The sequence below is a fragment of the Aspergillus piperis genome, assembly GCF_003184755.1.
Source record: "Aspergillus piperis CBS 112811 unplaced genomic scaffold BO85scaffold_29, whole genome shotgun sequence".
Lineage (NCBI taxonomy): Eukaryota > Fungi > Ascomycota > Eurotiomycetes > Eurotiales > Aspergillaceae > Aspergillus > Aspergillus piperis.
Window position 1 is genome coordinate 278,670 of NW_020291619.1, and position 19,520 is coordinate 298,189.

General features: G+C 49.1%; 8 protein-coding genes across 8 annotated transcripts; 5 read left to right on the top strand and 3 right to left on the bottom strand.

Moving 5' to 3' along the window:
- Window positions 1-3,201: 3,201 nt before the first annotated feature.
- Window positions 3,202-4,037, top strand: BO85DRAFT_431145 (isocitrate lyase/PEP mutase family protein; the record flags this gene model as incomplete). The annotated part of the gene is made up of 1 exon (XM_025658325.1): window positions 3,202-4,037. Exon 1 carries the CDS (start codon window positions 3,243-3,245, stop codon window positions 4,035-4,037), a length of 795 nt encoding a protein of 264 aa, XP_025510657.1. The 5' UTR covers window positions 3,202-3,242.
- Window positions 4,038-4,190: 153 nt separating this feature from the next.
- On the bottom strand, window positions 4,191-5,725 carry BO85DRAFT_524231 (MFS general substrate transporter; the record flags this gene model as incomplete). Its single annotated transcript, XM_025665403.1, has 5 exons — window positions 4,191-4,400; window positions 4,461-4,584; window positions 4,637-4,883; window positions 4,963-5,244; window positions 5,326-5,725. 5 exons carry the CDS (start codon window positions 5,723-5,725, stop codon window positions 4,191-4,193), a joined length of 1,263 nt encoding a protein of 420 aa, XP_025510658.1.
- Window positions 5,726-5,809: 84 nt separating this feature from the next.
- Window positions 5,810-6,193, bottom strand: BO85DRAFT_492861 (uncharacterized protein; the record flags this gene model as incomplete). Its single annotated transcript, XM_025663800.1, has 1 exon — window positions 5,810-6,193. The coding sequence occupies one exon, from the start codon at window positions 6,191-6,193 to the stop codon at window positions 5,810-5,812; it is 384 nt and encodes a 127-aa protein (XP_025510659.1).
- A 513-nt stretch (window positions 6,194-6,706) lies between these two features.
- BO85DRAFT_506067 (sugar transporter) lies at window positions 6,707-8,383 on the top strand (the record flags this gene model as incomplete). The annotated part of the gene is made up of 3 exons (XM_025664367.1): window positions 6,707-6,854; window positions 6,922-7,617; window positions 7,674-8,383. The coding sequence occupies 3 exons, from the start codon at window positions 6,707-6,709 to the stop codon at window positions 8,381-8,383; spliced, it is 1,554 nt and encodes a 517-aa protein (XP_025510660.1).
- Window positions 8,384-9,034: 651 nt separating this feature from the next.
- BO85DRAFT_481720 (uncharacterized protein) lies at window positions 9,035-11,258 on the top strand (the record flags this gene model as incomplete). The annotated part of the gene is made up of 2 exons (XM_025663072.1): window positions 9,035-9,287; window positions 9,376-11,258. 2 exons carry the CDS (start codon window positions 9,035-9,037, stop codon window positions 11,256-11,258), a joined length of 2,136 nt encoding a protein of 711 aa, XP_025510661.1.
- Window positions 11,259-11,968: 710 nt separating this feature from the next.
- BO85DRAFT_463719 (putative MFS transporter) lies at window positions 11,969-14,889 on the bottom strand (the record flags this gene model as incomplete). The annotated part of the gene is made up of 5 exons (XM_025661941.1): window positions 11,969-12,738; window positions 12,791-13,001; window position 13,263; window positions 13,576-14,652; window positions 14,726-14,889. The coding sequence occupies 5 exons, from the start codon at window positions 14,887-14,889 to the stop codon at window positions 11,969-11,971; spliced, it is 2,223 nt and encodes a 740-aa protein (XP_025510662.1).
- A 797-nt stretch (window positions 14,890-15,686) lies between these two features.
- BO85DRAFT_176780 (flavin monoamine oxidase family protein) lies at window positions 15,687-17,737 on the top strand. The gene has a single exon (XM_025654326.1). It carries the CDS (start codon window positions 15,857-15,859, stop codon window positions 17,351-17,353), a length of 1,497 nt encoding a protein of 498 aa, XP_025510663.1. The 5' UTR covers window positions 15,687-15,856; the 3' UTR covers window positions 17,354-17,737.
- Window positions 17,738-18,450: 713 nt separating this feature from the next.
- BO85DRAFT_453838 (ribonuclease H-like protein) lies at window positions 18,451-19,439 on the top strand. The gene has a single exon (XM_025661145.1). The coding sequence runs from the start codon at window positions 18,464-18,466 to the stop codon at window positions 19,271-19,273; it is 810 nt and encodes a 269-aa protein (XP_025510664.1). The 5' UTR covers window positions 18,451-18,463; the 3' UTR covers window positions 19,274-19,439.
- Window positions 19,440-19,520: the final 81 nt, after the last annotated feature.

The following is a 19,520-nucleotide window of genomic DNA, read 5'->3' on the forward strand; positions in this document are numbered from 1 at the left end:
TGCGTTGGAATGTCTCTGGTGGTAGCAACAGTGCCACCTTAAGCGCAGAGGAAAGATTGACTTGGTTCGCCTGCCATACGCGCAGATCATCGCAGACAGTCCTCGTAGGTTTCTGAAGCCTCCCAGCAAGATAGAGAGTATCCCATGTCGTGAGATCCCTACAAAGAGTATCCATTCTGACAACACTATATTCAATAAGCGTCCCATTAACCATAACAAACGGGTTGAAGTAGACACCCGCACCAGCTTCTTGAATGCGCGCGACTGCGCGCGACTGCGCGCTTCCCTAGCCTGCCTAGAGCCGCGTAGTGATGGCGGTTTTGCAGAAGTTTGAGACCATGCCACTCGTCAGCACAGGAGACGCCGAAAATGAAATCTATCGTCTTCTGGTTACTCCCCTTCATCTGTGTGATTGTACACCCCAGACCCGCAAGCGAAGGCATAGGCTACTAAAAGGAACTTTGTAGTGATAGCTTTTCACTCTCGTTCGATGAATCGTGTTGTTGAACGCCGTAACTGGTTGATGTAGTAAGGTGGAGCTTCTAATTTGCTTGGTATCATCTGGCATCTGCGCGCTCGGATGCCTGCGCGGGGAAACTCCAGACGCATACTAGAAAGACGGCTGTATGAGTCGTGCAAGTATCTCTCTACACGATGCAAAATGACGTTGGGTGGGGCTCTATTGACGATACTAGTCATGGAAGCTAATCCATGTATTCTATTTGGGGAGGATTATGTTGACATTCCAGTCATGCAGTGATTGATTATCAAGGCAGGCACAAACTATTCGAATATAGTGGCAATTGAAACTAGCAGGGGTCTAGCAAGTATTCCGGTGCTAGCCACATAATGTAGACATGCACTCATCTCACCTTACTTCCCCAGACTCGATGCTTACGTGTTCAGTGTCAACTATAATTAATACTTGCCCAAGTCATGGGAGCGGGTATTAACCGCCATGGCGGAAAACATATGTACTACCCACACCAATGGTATTTTGCGGATCTACAGGTTTGTGCGGGGAAGAGACCTATAGTGCATTACTACAATACAAAATATTGACTATTTTATGATGGCATCATTATATATCTGAGGAGGCACGAAGTATTTGCCCGTCAATGTTTTGTTTGCCCAACTGCCCCTTCCGATGTTCTTCCTCAATGGCCTTGTTCTCGATATAGTCGAACGGGGGCGCCGCTTTCGTAATGGTACCGTTAGTGTCCCTTTCATTAACAAGGTCCATTTGTCTAAAGATATGGTCGCGGAAGCTCTCGTACGCGGGACCAAGTGCGTGCATGAAGAAGAATATCCGCTCAATCTCAGAGATAACACAGTCGGGGTCAAGGAGGAGCTTTCAGCATGAATCTTCCGGATCTCAGCGCCCAATGCTTGGGCGCTCCCATACTTTTCTCTTATAAGGGATATGTACTGCCACTGGAGTTTCACGTATGTGCCAGTGCCTTCTGGTTTGAAATAATCTTTTATGGCCTGGATGAGAAACTGGACTTGTAAGATCTTGAAGGTGTTGTGTATCAATTTTGCCGTGATCATTGCTGAGTAAAATCTTTGGCGATGAGCCTATTGTTGTGCCTTGTTCTCCTCTATTGGAGGCACCGCTCCATCATCGGTAATAGGAGAGATTTAAATGAACTGGTTGACCTTCTGGTTTTATTTGAATCAGTCACCGGTATTGTCAAGGATTGGAATATTGTTGTAGAATGTGCTTAGTTTAAATTGCTTAAATTTTGCAGTGTTAGTTATAATATAAACGGATTCTCCTCTGGACTGAAGAATTCTGAGTTAGATCTGTTGTTAGTTAAGTCGGAAGTGGCCGGGGAATAATAATTTGATGAGTTAAATAAGTATGCTTCTAATTAAAAAGCTCTAGACTTAATGCAGCGCTGGGGAGACTTGAGATGATGGATAGGCTGTGGTCTGACGAGCTTGGTATAGGTATATATGATGGAGGGACATATTCACTATCTGGTAATTTGGATGTCTTGAGATAACAGCCGTATGACTTAAAGGAGTGAGGGAAGTAGATATAATTAACTGTATATTATAGCTTCTGCTCTAGGAAGATTATGGATCTGTTTAGCTGGAGACTGTACTGGGTTGAATTATTATTACTTAAAGTCAGTGGTGCATGTCCGATCTCAGAATTTATTAAGTAGAGAGGACTTGGTCTCTGTTCTGGATTGGAAAATATAGTTTAAATTTAATAAGGAGATTTTTGTCTAGTAGTATGCCGGGACCTGGCAATAGTAGATACAGTAGTAAATGCCCGGTGTGTATACTCTTCCGGGGGTAGTTTTCTGTATCCTCCTCTAACTGTGTGTTGTAAAAGTAATGGAAATTTAATTCTTTGGATTTGTGTAAAGTGCTAATAATAAATACTTTGAAGATAGTATACTAAGTTGAGCTCTTTGTTAATCCAACTGTGTGTCTTATAAGATCTATATCTTTTTATCATGAGATAGAGTGGCAGACTTTCCCTTTTCGAGAAGATCAGGGTATAAAAGGGGGAAAGGGGTATCTCGGCATGCTGAACAGAACTGGTAATTTCATGTCTCTCTGCTAATGTAATATATTCTGTAGCAGTGTGGTGAGATGTCGTCACCTATGAGGTATTATAGACTTTAATTAGTCCGACAATCATCTTTGGCGGTGTGATAATGTATTGTCTCTTGCGAGGACTTGTTATAGAATATGGTTATTCTGGCGAATATCTGTAGCAGTGTGATGATTTTGTCAGATTCATGAGACTATTCCACACAGCTTTCCCCCCTCTTGATCATTAGGAGTTTGTCCTCTTCAATACAGAATCAACTGAGCCATCCCAGTTTAGTCAAAAGATGATGTTACCACTCGATGGGGAAACTTAGGAGTAGGGAATATTCTCCAAACTAAGCTAAGCAAACCGGGGCTCATAACCTGTTGAAGTGAGAATAAATTGATTGATTGATTGGTTGCTTCTTCTATCCTTACAGGGGCGGGGTGCCTCATAAAAAAAAAAAAAAAAAAAAAAAAAAAAAAAAAAAAAGATCAAGATGGCAATGTCTCACCATCTGGGTGGAGTTGCAAGCAGCCTCGCGAGTGGACAATTCCAGAGCAATGTTCTCGTATCTCCGCATCTACACATTACAATGACTCACCTCTCTCTATACCTCTCTATAAAGCCGACCTCTTAACTAATTCCCCCTCTAATAAAAGTACCTCTATCCATTCTCTCAATCATCATCATGTCTTCCCAAAACGACCGTGCCATCTACTTCCGCAGCCTCCACCACCCCGGCAACCCGATCGTGCTCAGCAACGTCTACGACGGCGCCACAGCCTCCTACATCGCGGGCCATGCCACCACCAAGGCCATCGCGACGGCCAGCTACGCCGTGGCCGCCTCGCAAGGCATCGCCGATGAGTCGCTCACTCTGCCGCAGAACCTCGCTGCCGCGCGCACCATCGCCGCCGTCGTGGCCGCTACTACGTCCCCACAGCTGCCCCTGACCGTCGACATGCAAGATGGCTACGAGGACGTCGCCCAGACTATTAGGGACGTCATCGCTCTCGGCGCCGTCGGCTGCAACCTGGAAGATTTCGACAACGCAGCGGGCAAGCTGCGCTCGCTCCCCGAGGCCGTGAACCGCATCCGCACCGCGGTCCAGGCTGCCCGCGAGGCTGGCGTGCCAGATTTTGTGATCAATGCGCGCACTGACGTCCTGGGCCCAGCGGGGACGGGATCTATCGAGGACGCGATCGAGCGGGGAAAGGCGTTTCTGGATGCGGGTGCTTGCACGGTGTTTGTGTGGGGGCCGGGCGGTCGGGGAGTCTCTGGGGATGAAGTCAGGGAGCTGGCGAAGGCGTTGGGCGGGATGGTTAATGTGAAGCTGAAACTTGGGGATGGATACTTGACGGTGTCGGAGTTGAAGAAGATCGGAGTTGCGAGAATCAGTCTGGGGCCGGAGTTGTGGCGGGCGGCGATGGGGGCGTTTAGAGAGACGGCGGATCGGTTGTTGGCGCAGGTTTCGTATGATTAGTTTAGGCATTTGGTGTATGTATATGGCTTAGACTTGGTAGATATGATATGAGTCAACCGTACAAGACATTTGAATCTAACGCTGCTATTGAATATATACCTTCTGAATTAGGTTAACAATCTCCTACAATCCAGACACTCATAGGATCAAAATCTAATTGAGCTGCCGGAGCCACTTCATCACAGGTCCCAGAAGGCTAAGAACCGAAAACAATAGCCCAACTCCAGCAGTGACCGCTGAACACCAGAGACCCGTCCGATACTCTTGCACAACTCCATGGCCATGCTTAATGTCCAGTTCTTGTGTTACGGCTGCCGCTATAGCGAGAGCGACCGCAGCTCCAAATTGAAACGCGGTATTGATCTAGGAAAAGAGCACTTGGTCGGCTTGAGCAGATTATACAGCTAGAACGGCGATACGTACCATGCCACCGCAAAAGCTTTTTACATTCACAGGGACTAGTGAAAGCATGACTGTAGATACTGTTACCCACGAAAGGGAAATGCCAGCAATTCCAAGGATTGAAGTTGGCAAAAGGCTTGTCCAACTACTTAAAAATCAGTTCTATGAATAATCTTTCGCGGGGGATAAAAGCATACAAGGACATATTCTCATGCATGCCCACACTTGTCGGTATAGGAGCCACTACAGCCATCGACATTCCAAAAAAGAGCAGCATTCTGGGACTGACTATATCGATCAGATATCCCAAGAGCATAGTGAGAATGAGGCCGCAGCCTCCCATAGGGAGAAAGCAGATCGCAGTTTGCTTTGCAGAGAGATGGCTGACCCGCTGCGCAGCGAGGACTGCGTAGTACAGGGTAGTTTGGTAACTGCCATAAACAGCTGGAACAGAACATGGTGAGAAATCAATATACAGCAGATTATTCATTTTGCTCTTTGGAGCGGGCAATTCCATACGTACCAAAAGCTGAAAGCCATAGCAGAGGAAAATGTGGCAGCTTCCACAAAGACAACGGCATGGTCGGATTGCTCACCTTCTTCTCCACGGAAACGAAGCCAATGAGAAGAACAACAGAAGTGGCCAATAAGCCAATAATGAAACCTCTATTCCACCCCTGCACACCCCCACTGGAAAGTACAAACGAGAGCAATACCAGTCCAGCGGTAGACAGGGCTGCTCCCATATAGTCTAATCGTGGGCGTGTACCGTCCTCTTTTCGATCCTTCGGGAGGACGAAGAATCCTAGGACCCCCAGACACCCCGTGATAATGACGCTGAGTCAGAAGACATATATCCACCCTAGAGACGCGGAGACGAACCCACCAAAAATGAGGCCTCCGCAAAAGCCCAGCGCGCCACAGGACGCAAAGACTGACAAAGCTCGCGACTGGTCCTTACCGACGTAATAAGAACCGATGATCCCAGGTGACGACGGGACAGTCATGGCAGCTCCGATTCCTTGAAACGCACGAAAGATCGCCAGTTGGAGGAAAGTCTCCCCAACCCCGACCGCAATCGTCCATATGGACAGCCAGAGGATGCCGGTACACAAGATCCATCGCCGGCCATACCGGTCGGACAGGACCCCAGACAACAAGAGAAAGCCACCGAATGTCAGCGTGTATGCAGATATGACCCACTGAAGATTGCTCGAAGTGACATTGAATTCCTGTTGGATGGTTGGTAAAGCAATACTCACGGCCGCATCAAACACGTTATCCATGAATTCACAGGGATGATGTGCTTAGGGCAGAGTCGGTTCACTGGGTCGGCCGCATCGCCGAAGATGGTGAGGGTCGCATCGGCTTTAACTTAGATGAGAGTACAAAACTAACGTATCCTTCAGCAGTCCGCCCATCGAGGTAGATATGGCTGGAAACGCAAGCCCTCCGAGAATAATATCCGGCAGATTGCCTGTGTTGCCTTCCGAATCGATAGTCATCAGAATCCCGTTGTCGTCCTTGGGTCGGTCTAACTCAAGATGCACGGGCAGCGCATTACCATCATTCATATTCAACTGGTGCGGCTGCACCTCCGCAATCCAACTTTGCTCCAACTTGCCGAACATTCTCTCGTAGATACTGTCGTAGAAGATTTTCAGGTACGGAAGAGTGGCAAACGTTACTGCCGCACTGGGCGGCCAAAGATTCAACCCCAGCGCCTGTCCTGCTCGATGTGCGACGAAAACCATCACGGGGATGGCGGGGAGAAGACCGTGTGCGTACCGTGTGCGTGAAGATCAACACGAGCGGGATGAGGGGCAACCCCAGGTTGAGCCCAGGATTCCATCTTCCATCTGCTGTTCCCTCCAGGATCTGTCGAGCCTCGTTGGTCCCAAAGACAATACATTGGCATGCTCTTAGCAACCAGCATCAAGTTAGTGGTTCATGACTTCTTAAATATATTATCGCGCTTTTTACATCTCTTTTGCTCTCTCTTCAGTTATGTGCTATATGTACTATTCGGTTAGAATCTGTTCTTTTCTTTCTCCATTCACTTATCCCAATTATCCCGAGATTTCACCGGAATAATCAATGATAAGAAGTAAGGGATCGTCGTGGTAGACCTGATGCCCTTATGCAGGCAACAGGAAGCGGGTGAGGAATGCGGGGACCCCAGAAATTCGAAACCTTATTTTTGCCAGCTATTTTACCCCGGATTTCCCTGTCTGCATTGTACAGGTAGAGACTTTCCCGGCGGAAAAATGAGACGTGAATCAAGCATCATAGGTGGCTCGCTTGCAGCGGCACTGCCAGTGACAGACAAGTACTGGTTTCAGCAACCACATTTACTACGACTGAATCTAGTCCTTCTCGTACCCTTGCTCTCATCCTCCACTTTTGGCTATGATGGTGAGAACTATCAATACTAGTAATAGCCACTTGTGCGACTCTAGGTGCTAAAGACATGTTACTTCAGGATCGTTGATGAACGGACTGCAATCTTTGGAACAATGGCAAGACTACTTCGAAAATCCCACGGGCTGCCTCTTGGGGACAATAGTCGCGGCGCAGTCTATCGGAAGTGTCGTCGCGCTTCCATTCCTGGGCAATCTCTGCGACTGGTATGGTCGCAAGGTGATCCTATTTGCTGGACTCATCATCATATGCATTGCCGCAGCTATCCAGTGTGCGTCAGTGAACTTGGCTATGTTCATAGTAGCCCGCATTCTGATTGGAGTCGGAGGGATGTTCAGCTCCCAACCAAGCCCAATGCTGATTGCGGAGTTGGCTTACCCTACACATCGTGGTAAATATACTTCGGCGTATTGGACGATGTACTACTTGGGTGCCATTCTATCATCATGGTGCACGTTTGGAACACAAGCTCTGTCCAGCAGCTGGGCATGGCGCGTCCCTTCTATCCTGCAAGCAGGGTATCCTGTCGTGCAGCTCGCCTTTCTGTACTGGGTTCCAGAATCACCTCGCTGGCTGGTAGCGCAGAACAAGATCGATGAAGCCACGAAGATTCTAAAAAGATACCATGCGGGCCAAGAGGATCCGGAAGAAGAGCCCTCGCCTCTGGTTGCAATGGAAATAGCAGAGATCACAACCGCCATCGAGCTGGAAAAGAGCTTCGAAAGCACCGGATGGTCCGCCTTAACTGCAACACCAGGTAGATTCTTCTCTCCTCCTCTAGACCTGACTATCAATACTGACATGAAAACAAAGGTAACCGCAAACGAACCACCATTGCAATCTGCGTCGGCACATTCGCACAATGGAACGGCATAGCTGTAGTCTCCTACTTCCTGACCCTAGTCCTAAACTCCGTCGGAATCACATCTTCCTACACGCAGACTTTAATCAACGGCTTCCTCCAACTCTTCAACTTCGCCGCCGCATTCATGGCCGCCTTTCTCGTCGATCGCCTTGGTCGTCGGACACTATTCCTCTGGAGCGGCATAGGCATGTTCATCTCATTCATAGTATGGACCATTTGCTCAGCCCTCAACAGCGAGACCGGCTCCAAGCCCGCAGGGTACGTCGTCATCGTTTGCGTTTTCGTCGTCTACTTCCACTATGACATCGCCTGGACGCCCTTACTCTTGGGGTACCCTACGGAGATTTTTCCTTACTCGCTTCGGTCGAAGGGTCTGGCGGTGGAAATGATGTCCGTTTACGGATCACTTATTATTGCATCGTTTTGCAATCCCATTGGAATGGAGAATCTGGGATGGAAGTATTATATTGTGTTTTGTGTCTTTCTTATGGGGATACTAGCTACTGTTTATTTCTATTTCCCGGAGACAAAGGGTCATACGCTGGAAGAGATAGCTGTCATTTTTGATGGCGAGCGATCGGGTCTGCGGCACGGTGATGATGACTGTATCGCGGATGGGAAGATGAAGATGAGCTCGACTCATGTGGAGGTTGTCTAGAATGACTTCATGTGAAAATCTCTTGAACAGGACGTGTAGAATTGGAGTCATTCTGTGAGGAGCATATTTCGTATGGACAAAGGGGCCTGATTAAGTCTTGGCACTTTGCGGGAAGATGACAGGCAGCACGGTTTCGTAACTATTCCTTCAGCTGATGGACCAAGGCGGATGATAATAAATTGAGTAAAAGAATTGAATATCATTTACAACTGCCCCCGTCGTATGACTCTGTCCACTAGGCACTGTGTGCGCAGCTTACTGCCCTATTTGGTTTTTCTTCCAGGTAGTCCAGGCTCTGGTTACCTCACCTGAATAATATATATTCGCATTAGTAGGAAACTTCTTGCTTTTATAACACGCCGTATGGACAATGAGACTTTTCTTCGTTTATTATGTTAGATAGAGAGTTAATACTTCCCAATCATGTACCTTGGCAGAGGGTGCCATGCTTGTATTGACGCTCTTCGGGCGGAGGCAGCGTTGATCACAAACTCAATAATACGAGAGGCCACGGTGGCCCACCAACGAAGTTCTGTTCTGCTTGGCAATGTTGCCTGCTAGGCGCCAATAATACCTTTAGTCAATAAATCGAATAACTTCCTCTCGGTCTCGGGATGGAAAAAGCAGAAACTAGATTTGCTGAGAGCCAAGATGAACAGTAAGCACCGCATCCAGCTATCCACGCGAACGAGGCTAACTCCACGAGAACTCTCGAAATGGATCTTCGGTGAGAGACACTACCGCATCTTGCTCCTGGGAGAGGACAGTTGTGGCAAGACAACCTTCCTCCGCCGTCTCAAATTCGGCGAAATCGGAGAGCAAGAGCCGCTACCGACGAGGGATTTGGATATTGAGACGGTGAATTACCCTGCCAGTTATGAGTGGAGTATATGGGAGTTTCGGCGTACGTCATTTCCACTGTTCTGTTTTCCATTCTTCTTTTGTGTTGCGTTTTATATCTTGGCCTGGTAGATGCTAACAACGAGAATCAGTCCAATGCGGGCCCTTGATATGGCGGGAGCTTGCGCCACATACCCTGGTTGTGTGGTTGCACGATTGCTCGACCGAGGAGTGGCCACCATGGAAACTTCATAGCTTACTCAACCAGATGGTGGAGAGAGGATGTCGGTACATCTGGGTTGGGTTGAATAAGCAAGATTCGCCGGATGTCTCGAAGGAGGTGGTTCAGGAGGCGCGACGGAAGTATGAGGAGGAATTTGCGAAGTATGAGGAGGATATTTCGTGGAAAGTACTAACGCATAAGCTGAGTTCGAAGACTGGAGTAGGGGTATTCGAAGTTCTCGAGGACATCTACCAGACCGTGAAGAAGGTGAATATAGAGCCTGCGAAGGAGGACAACCGGGATAAGAAGGGGACGGTCATAAGCGACGTAACAGATGAAGAATTGACTACTGAACAACTACAGCACCGTGTTGATAGGGAGATTACCGGCGACACATTCGACCCAGATACATTCTGGACATTCTTCCGGAAGGGAGAGTTGCCGGTGTGGACGCATTACACCTACCTGAAGGCGCTCTATTTCGTCATACTCGAGTCGGCGAAGAAGAAAAACCTTTATGAGATATCAGAGGATTTCGTAATTTACCTCAACCGACTGAGAAAAATATCTCCCCAGCTATTCAGCGACAGCGAGACACCGAGAGCCTACATTCATGCTCCATTCAGCAAATGTCTAGTCACATTCTGGACTCTACAACTGCAACACGGAATCCGGGACTATCGAGTGCACACCATGAGCGCAGATCTCCCATCCCGGGAAGAATTCCCCCAAATTCTCCGCCACTCGCCATCATTGATGAACACCTATCTCTGGAAGAATTATTACTCCTTCAATCCCGTCTCCAGACCACGGGACGTCTGGTCAATCCCAAATTTACGGCCTCTCCCAACACAAACCGATTATCTGCGCGATCCAGCAACAGTGCCTAGGAGGAACAAAGGCCCGGATAGGCTCATACGATACGCCTTCGCTGTGATACAGTATGTGCGGAATACGGGGGCGGCGTGTGAGTCAGTAGTTACACAGGCGCTGGTAGCACTCCAGCAGGCTACTATGCGTGCGAGGACAACTGATCCGACTGTTGAGACATACTCGGAGACACAAGCGCACTTCTGGATTCAGATAGTCAATGCTGCACTGCAGTCACTGGATGAAGAGAAGGGTTTAATTGATACTTCGAAGATGTCGTTCGAGGCCTTTCAGGAGACTTTCCATCTCAATCCGACACGTTGGAAGGAGTACTACTCAAGTAAAGTGTGGAATAGCGTCGCTGCGCGATCGCAGTTCGTGATGCCTGACCTCAAGCCGCTGCCGGATATCATCAGAGTTCTCCCTAACAACAAAAGTCGAAAGATATCAGAAGCAATACCGGAGCTCCCGTCCGCCGAAGAGCTTACATTCCGGGCCAAAATGGCCTGTGAGGAATTGACGCCGGCCCTGCAAAATCTTGGCCCGCCGGTCCTCAGTCACGCTCACCTTCTGTTTTACCTTTACAAACGCTTTACACAAGATACCAGGCAAACGTCGCGCGAGAAACTCGAGTCCCGAGCCAGGGAACTGTTCAGTGAGATAGCAGGCCCGATGGTAGCTGGGGCGACGCACCGAAACTTCTGGATCCAGCAGGTGGGAGTTGGAGTGTCAAATTCAGATATTGGCAGGGGCCACTCGACATTTCCGGAATTTATTACGAGCAACCTGCACCTGGTCTTCGAGGAGCTGCATAGCATTTATTACGGACCAGAAGTCTGGAACAGCGTTGATGCAGTGGAGAAGATCCTCGATCCTGACAGACGAAGGATGGAGGCGATCGTCGACACGACGGACTTGAACACGTCTGGAAGTCCAAAATAAGCTGAGAGTTCATGAAGCTACTCATTCACGACTCATGTGAGAAGGGTCGAACTCACCCATGAAGGTTGTCTGGTTGGGGGTTACATGTGCTGCTGATAGGACCCAAGAGACATGTATAATTTGGAGTATTCTTCGACTTTTGATGGCACAAGGGGTCCGAAGAATAGACGCCAGATTTAGTCATTCGTGGAATCAGGTGCTTGGCCGCTCCAGGCATTGGACCGGTTGATTTTGTCTCTGACGTCGTCTGTGCTCAGGGAAAGTTCAATGAGGCCGAAAATGCCACCAAAGATCTACATCCGATAGAATGCTTGAAGAAGCCGTTATTGCTCCGTCCGAGAAGCGAAATATGAAGTTGTTCGATTTCAAAGCGTCAAGCTATATGTCTAGAAATGATACGGACGGGTATGGTATAGCTACACTAATTGACAGACTGGATAATTTTCTATTTTCCCTTGGTCCTCGCCCCATCGCTTTCTTTTTTTAACTCCTTGTTTTTTCTCATATTAATCTTGTTGAGGTGATGTTTAGGTAGAGGATAACAACTGAGACTCGTGATTTGCATTGCAATACTTAGTCCAAAGCACCCACATAGCTACAATCGTTCCAAGCTAGACTTAGCTTTGCATACAAGATCAAAATGCACATTCCACAGTCAATTCTTTCCAGCTGAAACCTGCGCATACAAAGCGTGTTGCGAAGTCTGTGACCTATGCCGCCCTCTCGGCCACTTTGTAGATACCGACCCGGTTATAAACATCCTTATACTTCTGTCTCACATAATCATCCACAGAAATGGGAGCATACTTCTCATCCTCCGGCTTAGTACGGCACGATTCAATGCAACGAATAACAAAGTCCGGGTTGCCGTTATAGTTAAAGGGAATGGAGTACCGATCCGTGCCGGAGTGGTTGATCACGCGATGAACGTTTGAAATGTAGACGTCGTTAGACCAGCGCTCAAACAGATTGCCTAGGTTGACAACATAGGCACCCTCAACAGGCGGAGCCGGATAGTACTCCTGTGCTTCCTCATCCCACACCTCCAGACCTGGAACATCACCCTGAAGCAACAAAGTGATGACACCAAAGTCTCGATGAGCGCCAATTCCGCGCTGCAGTGGATGCGAGTCCTCGGCTTGAGGGGGGTAGTGCAATAGCTTATAGAAGGCCATGGGGTCGGTACAGAACTCGTCGAAGTAATGTTGGTCGTACCCCAGAGACATGGCAATGGCTTGCATCACCTGCTCGGTCAGGGCTGTGATGCGGTTCAGATAGTCCATGCAGGTGTCGCGGAAATGCGGACCCATGGACTCAGGCCAGAGGTTAGGGCCATGGGCAAACTTGTGGGACAGCACCTGCGGATGATCCATGGGAAGGTCCTGGGCCACATAGAAGCCTTCTTTAAGGTCCGGCTTTGTGTGGTTCTCGATCATCTGGCCATACATAACCTCGTAGCCTCGGTTGTGCTGGTTCTGGGCTGTAGGATATTGTTAGAAGGTAAACGATCACATGACATTATGACTGCTTACATTTGTCGAGCTTCATCTTCTCCTCGAGAGGAAGCGCGAAGAACTCTTTGGAGAGCCTCATCATCTCCTTTTGGAGGCTGGCGGGGATGGGATGGTTAATGATTTGAAAGAACCCCTGTGTACGACATGCTTCTCCAATGGCCTGGGCACATTTCTGCATCCGATCTGGCTCGCCGGACAGAAAGTCACCAAAGTCAACAACTGGGGGAGCCTTGTTGGAGGGCATAGTGAATAGAAGGTGCAATTTGATTTCAAATCTTGTGTTCTTCCAATGCGTGCAGATTGTTCTTGCAGAGAGGGCTTCGGGGGAATTACAGTCAAGGCTTTTATACTTGATTGTAGCACACTTGGACTCACTACGTTGAGATTTGTGATCTAGTGCATATCGTACTTTTTGACCTCTTCTTTCCTATGCGGCAGTTTCTTTCCTTCCCCATGATACAAATCCTGCTGCTGGCTCATGTCGAGACACACTACGGAGTAGTCCGAGTGGCTTAGAAGATGCCTGTCCTGCACGTACAGGGATAGTTCGGACATTGTTGACTTCGACTGCAGTCATTTTCCGATATTATTTGTGGTTCGGAAGGAGCAGTTGCGTAATGGTTGGAAGTAATCTGGTGCATTACGTGCACACACACGCCAGATCTATGGTGGCAATGCATTGGTCTGCCTACTATACACGAGGTAACCTTCCAAAGTGATCTATGAGTGGCCTGCTCTAATGACGATCGTAAACCTTGATCTAAAAGTCCTATGCTCCATCACCCATCATCATTCGATGGTACTTGCTCTTCATCCGAATTCGAGGCCCAAACCGATAAAATACCCACGGGAGAGGAGCGAAGGCTAGCGCAAAGAAACCCAGCAGGCTAGACCCCCATGGCACGCCAAGTCCATCGTACAGATATGTTCCAAAGAGGGGGAAGACAGCTCCGAATATGGAGCGGAAAACTGCATTGGCTGCAAGGGCACTCGCGCCATACGGACCGTAGCAGTCTGTGAGGTAAGACGTGATGCTGAGAAAAAGCAATATCAGGCTGAATCCAAATGGAGCCCCGGAAATGATTCCTACAATCCAATGCTTCGGAGGCAGGGCGGTCCAACCAAACCAGAAAAGGCTGACAGGGATCAACCAAGACAGGATGATGAGGTGGGGTAATCTGGCTTCTGGGACAGGACCAAGTTTGGTTACGTATTTCCCATGGATAGTGTTTACATAGGGAGAGGCTATGGTCGCAATGGCCATGCCCGTACCCATTCCGAGAAAGGACAGGCCCGCGATACCTGAAGACCAGCCGCGGGACTGTTTGTATACAATCGGATACGCCGTGAAGTCGAGATAGAGGATGCCGTAAATGAAGGCCATGTAGAGAGAGAGGAGGAATAAGATCGGTTCCGCGAAGAGCATTAGCCAGGGACGGATGAGGCAGGTCCGTAGCTGCTCTTGGAGAGAAGGACCAGTCTGGACAATTCCCTGACGTCGAGCCTTATCCCGCAGAAGCTTGGGGGCGTATGTCTCAGGAAGGAAGAGCACGCATGTCACGTAGATAACCCCGCTCAGGATAAGCACCAGCCAAAAGTTCCATCTCCAAGAGAGGTATTCCGAGACAAACCCGCCGGCTACAGGGGCAAAGACAGGCCCTAGGAAGCTACCAGCGGAAAACAGAGCCAACGGGACTGATCGTTCACTCTGCGGCCAAAGGTCCGTGATAGACCCGCCAGAGTTTGTGACCGTCGGAGAACCGAAAAAGCCGGCCAAGAATCGAAAGATGATCAGCGCAGCTATGTTTGGGGCTAATGCACAACCAATCTGAAAGAGCACGAACAATCCCAATGTCAGCCGGAAGATGGGGTTGCGTCCGCTAAAGCAGTTCCTTGGCGCGTAAGCAAGCAGCGACGACGGGTAGGAGGATCAGGATTCTCAAATAGACTGACTAGACTTCTGACAAGGGTGCAAAGATGAGGGGCCCCGAGGCGAACCCCAGGAGAAAGGTCGTCACTCCGAGAGTAGCTACCGTCTGCGAACATCCAAAGGTGGCAGTAATGAGGCTGGTTCCTGCGGTATAGATACTCGAACAAAACGCAATGGCTCCCGTCATCAGCGCCACAATTGTCGTATAGAGCCCTGAGTCACGAAACCATGATCGTCAGTCAGCCCGTCTCACTCCATCCTTACCCCTCAGACCGGTCTTGCTTACATTTTCTGCTTTTCGGCCATCTCTTGGGATCTTCCTTCTCATCGAGCGCGATCGAAGGGCTGTCTGGCGAATCATGCGCGCACAGACCATGTTCCCCGGCCGCATTCGGACGACCCATTTCAGGTCCACTCGGGGCTGAGAAAAGTTGCTTGCTAGGGGTTTGAGGCAAGGGAAGCTCAACGCTAAATGAAAGCGACCAAGGAATTACCGGCATTTACGGGCTACCTAAGGCCGTGGCGGCCTTTTTAAGCACTTTGTACCCTACTAAAGGGGGAGTGGTGCCGCATGGGGCAACCGGTGTGGCCAACTCCTTCGGGGTTTGATCTGAGACTAGTTCTGATAACACCATCGCCAATGTAACCTTACTGGACCAATTGTATGACATGTAAAGGGGTAGATGAGCCTCGAACCAAGGCGCAATCCCAGGCAGGTACCCCGGTCCAAGCTGACGTGGCCCTATCTGGTAGTAAGGCGGGAAGGGAAGCTTATCGATTCCCCAGCAACTAGTGGCGGACCGCCGCCCGCGCGCCGTTTGGGGGAGGGACCACTGTCGAGTTCGATCTCCCCGGGGAAACCCTAGATGCATCGGAGATGCAAGGCATCCCAAAAGTACTGTGCTTCTTGAAGAATAAATTTCTTCAATTGCGTTGCATGCGTGCCGTACGGAAAACATCCGTCACCTGCACATCCATGTAGATGTTGGCCGCTCACGAGGGCCCAAGCGCAGTACTTTATCTTCAGTCATGTAATCGCTACTCTATATTTTCAACGGTTCCATTGAACCATAGTATGGCTTGGTTGCAGACATGGTCACTCTATCATTAGCTATCCTCAATTCTTTCATTCCTCATCTGCTACGCACCACTCAATGGTCATAATGGACATTGGCATTGTTGGCTCCGGCATCGCTGGCTTGTACTTGGCCCTCTACCTCCAACGCAATGGTCATCGGGTCACTATCTTCGAGGCCGAGGACCGCATTGGAGGTAGAATATTTACGCACTGGTTCGACGAAAACGTGTATTTTGAAGCAGGGGCTATGCGAATCCCTCGATCGAAATTGCACTCCCGTGTCTATCGTTTCATTCGTTATCTCAACGTGAACGGGAGACAGGACGACAAAGTAGAGCTCATCCCTTACATACAGGAGCACAGCAACAATGTGGCATTTATTCACAATGCCAGGTGCAATCTTGACAATCCCCAGCTTTCCGCCCGGCTTAACATACCCTTGCCGCCCAGGTACCAGGGTAAACCCGCGAGCGAGCTTTTGGGGGAAGTGATCAGCCCTTGGCTGGCTCTGCTACAGAAGGATTTCGATTTTGGGTTCTCGCAGATATCGCAGTATGACGTTATCTCGTTTCGGGCCTATCTCCATCTAGTCGCTGGATGGCCACATGAAGTGATCGATTTCGTGGAGTTGATGACCAGTCAGACAAACCAGTTTGATCTCAGCTTCATCGAAATCATCATGCAGAATCTGGATTTCAATACGCAAAATTGGGCCACTGTCCAGGGGGGGATGTCGCGTCTTGTTCAAAGTGCCGTCCGGCTTGTCGGTCTCGAGAATATACACACCAATGCAAGAGTGCACCAAATCGTTGAGCGCCAAGATGGCAAGGTTACCTTGCGAACAACAGGGCCACATGGCGGCACCTTTGACAAGGTGATCCTTGCAATCCCACCGGCAGCACTTCACCGAATCCACGACCGTCCAACATGGTCCTTCATGAAGGAGCAAGCGATTCGTAGCATGCATTTCGAGCCGCTCTACAAACTAGGGATACACTTCCGCACGAGGTTTTGGGAAAAGACCCCGTCACCTTGTTTTGGTGGCCAGAGCGCGACGGATCTCCGATTTCGATGGATTGTCTATCCATCGAACGACCTCGGAAGTCCCTCAGCTGGCGTGCTCCTTCTCTACTGCTGGATGAATGATGCGTATCGCATGCAGTCCATTCCCCGTGACCAACGCATCAGTCTCGCTCTTCATGACCTCCAGCGGTTTTATGATACTGTGGATGTCTTCGACCAGTACGTCGATGCTTTCGATGTGTGTTGGAGCCAGGAGTATGCTACTGGAGATGCTATGTTTCTCCCAGGCCAATTCACACGGTTCCACCAGGTCGCCAAGCAACCGGAGGGTAACATTCATTTTGCAGGGGAGCATCTGAGTCGGCACCATACGTGGATTGCGGGCGCAATTGATTCTGCATTACAAGTGGTCATGCAAATACAGGGTGAAAAAGACGTGCGAGGTCTTGGAGAAGAGTATATCAAATCGACCCCGAAAAGACTCGATGAGCCATGGCGGGCATATGTGATTCCGCATCACAACAACCTCGAGTATGTTGCGGAACGCTGACGAGTACTTCGCAGCACATTCCGGGCAGCAAGAGCCAATTTTTCTTACCGCATACCAGGTTCAGCTGGCCATATCAACGGTGTCTCTGATCATCAGGAAATTTGTCTTGTACTTAGATTAGAAAGGCAGGGGATTTTTCCTTCCTTCAATATACTTCCCTTCCCGATTATGATGCTAATTTACCGCTCCACTTTCTCCCCTGCTATTCATTTCTTCATCGTCGCTAAATCCAGCTGCGTATCCCTGAGGAAGTTTCACGCTCTGAGTGGTTTTGAAATAATATCTCTGGAAATACTGGACCTTAGATCGTCGTTTAGTTGAAGCTTGAAGCTTGAAGCTCCCGGTTCACGCCCAAATATAGAGCCCTAGCGCATCCTGGATTGCCGCGGTTTGACGCTTATCCACCAGCTGGCATTATATAAAGCACCCCATGCAATGGACAAGATGCCAAGAGCCTCAAGCTTCAACAGGTGTTGAGTGAAGCGCTTCGATATATCTATGCATCATGATGATGGTAACATCAGTGTCCACCTTGCAGTTTCCAATCGAGGCAGATATTCGTCTTTATTTCTGAACCAACACCCGATAATAAACGAATACAGTCTTCCCTCATCAGGATGAGTAACTCAATAGACAACAAGCTGATTGAGATACTTGGAAAATCCCGATGCCTCGAAGCTGACTCCGGATCTTGCCTGCGCATGATCTGGAGCATTCCCAGTTGGATCACCAGGAATGGAAGATGCGCCGAGACCTACGAAGGTGGCTTACTACTACTAATCAAGTGAATTGACATCACCAATTGTGTGAGGGTGGTCGTCGACACGTGATACAACCAAGTGAATTGAATGACTGATGGTCGATAAACCTTCATGCTGCTGACTGGGGACACTCCACCGTTTTACCCCACAGACCAGGAGAAATCTCCCTCTCGTGCTCACCACATTCCAAGAATATTCTTACTCAGAGAAGGTAGCTTCATATAGCTCACTTTAAAAGATGCAGAGACGACACCACAAGAAGAGAAAGCCCAAGTCTCGCCAGGTGACCACAAGCCTCTCAAATGGGCCGGTGGGAGTTTCCTAGCACTCCTGCGAGCGGCCTTCCCCTATGCAACCTGCTAGCAGTGTAACTGACCGGTTCAATCAGAGTACTCCAGAGAGCTTCCACGCCGAGGAAAAGCACAGTGATTGTCGCAGCTCTCCATCTAGTCGCGAAACAGATGTTTCCTCTAGCTCATCTGTCTCGATCTCGCCTCAGGCAGTCTCCGCCCCGAATCGCCGATTCCTCCCGGACGAACTATACCCAGATCACTTCACTTTGAGCGACATCGAGGTTCCAGTAGGCGACCTGGTCTTTCTCGCATGCCCAGGCTCGGAAAAAAAGTGCCCCCATTGTAACCGCCATATCTATCATCTTGGCTGTATCGTGATTGCAATTGACGGTGCGTGTCGCGATAATGGTAAAGACGGAGCCCGGGCGTCAACTGGGGGTTATTACGGCCATGACCATCCATTTAATGACAGTGTCACTCTTTCGCCAGAACTCAAACAGACAAGCCAGGTTGCCGAGCTCGCAGCCTGTCAGAGAGCTCTGCATGCTGCGCACGTCATGCAAGAGTATTGGGACAAATTTAGCGAAATCTCAGGAAATGAAGAAGGAAGTCTTCACACCGTGGTGATCAAGTCAGACTCGGAGTATTTGGTACGCGGAATGACCGAATGGATCTTGAAATGGAAGACCAATGGTTGGACTACTGCAAAGGGCTTGCCTGTTGCCAATCAAGAGCAGTTTCGTTTAATTGAGAAGTATGTGAAGGTTCTCGAGGATGAGCAGGTCATTGTCCAGTTCTGGCATGTTCCGAGAGAATACAACCAGGAGGCGGATAAGCTGGCAACATCTGCTCTCGATGGTTGTTGAATGATTACACTCGTATTTGAAAGGGCTTCAATTATTATAATGTATGGGTTGATTCTGTGTGCTTACTAGTTATTCTCGCAGCTTGTGCTGTCGTGGCAGCTGACCAAATTGTCTTTCAATTGCCTTATCGAACACTATGCAGAAAGCGTAACCAAGCTGTGTCAAGTACCAAACGTTCATAGGTATTATGGAATCTTATCTCTAATTTCTTACAACTAAAATATGGGTGTCAGTAATAGCTCGATGG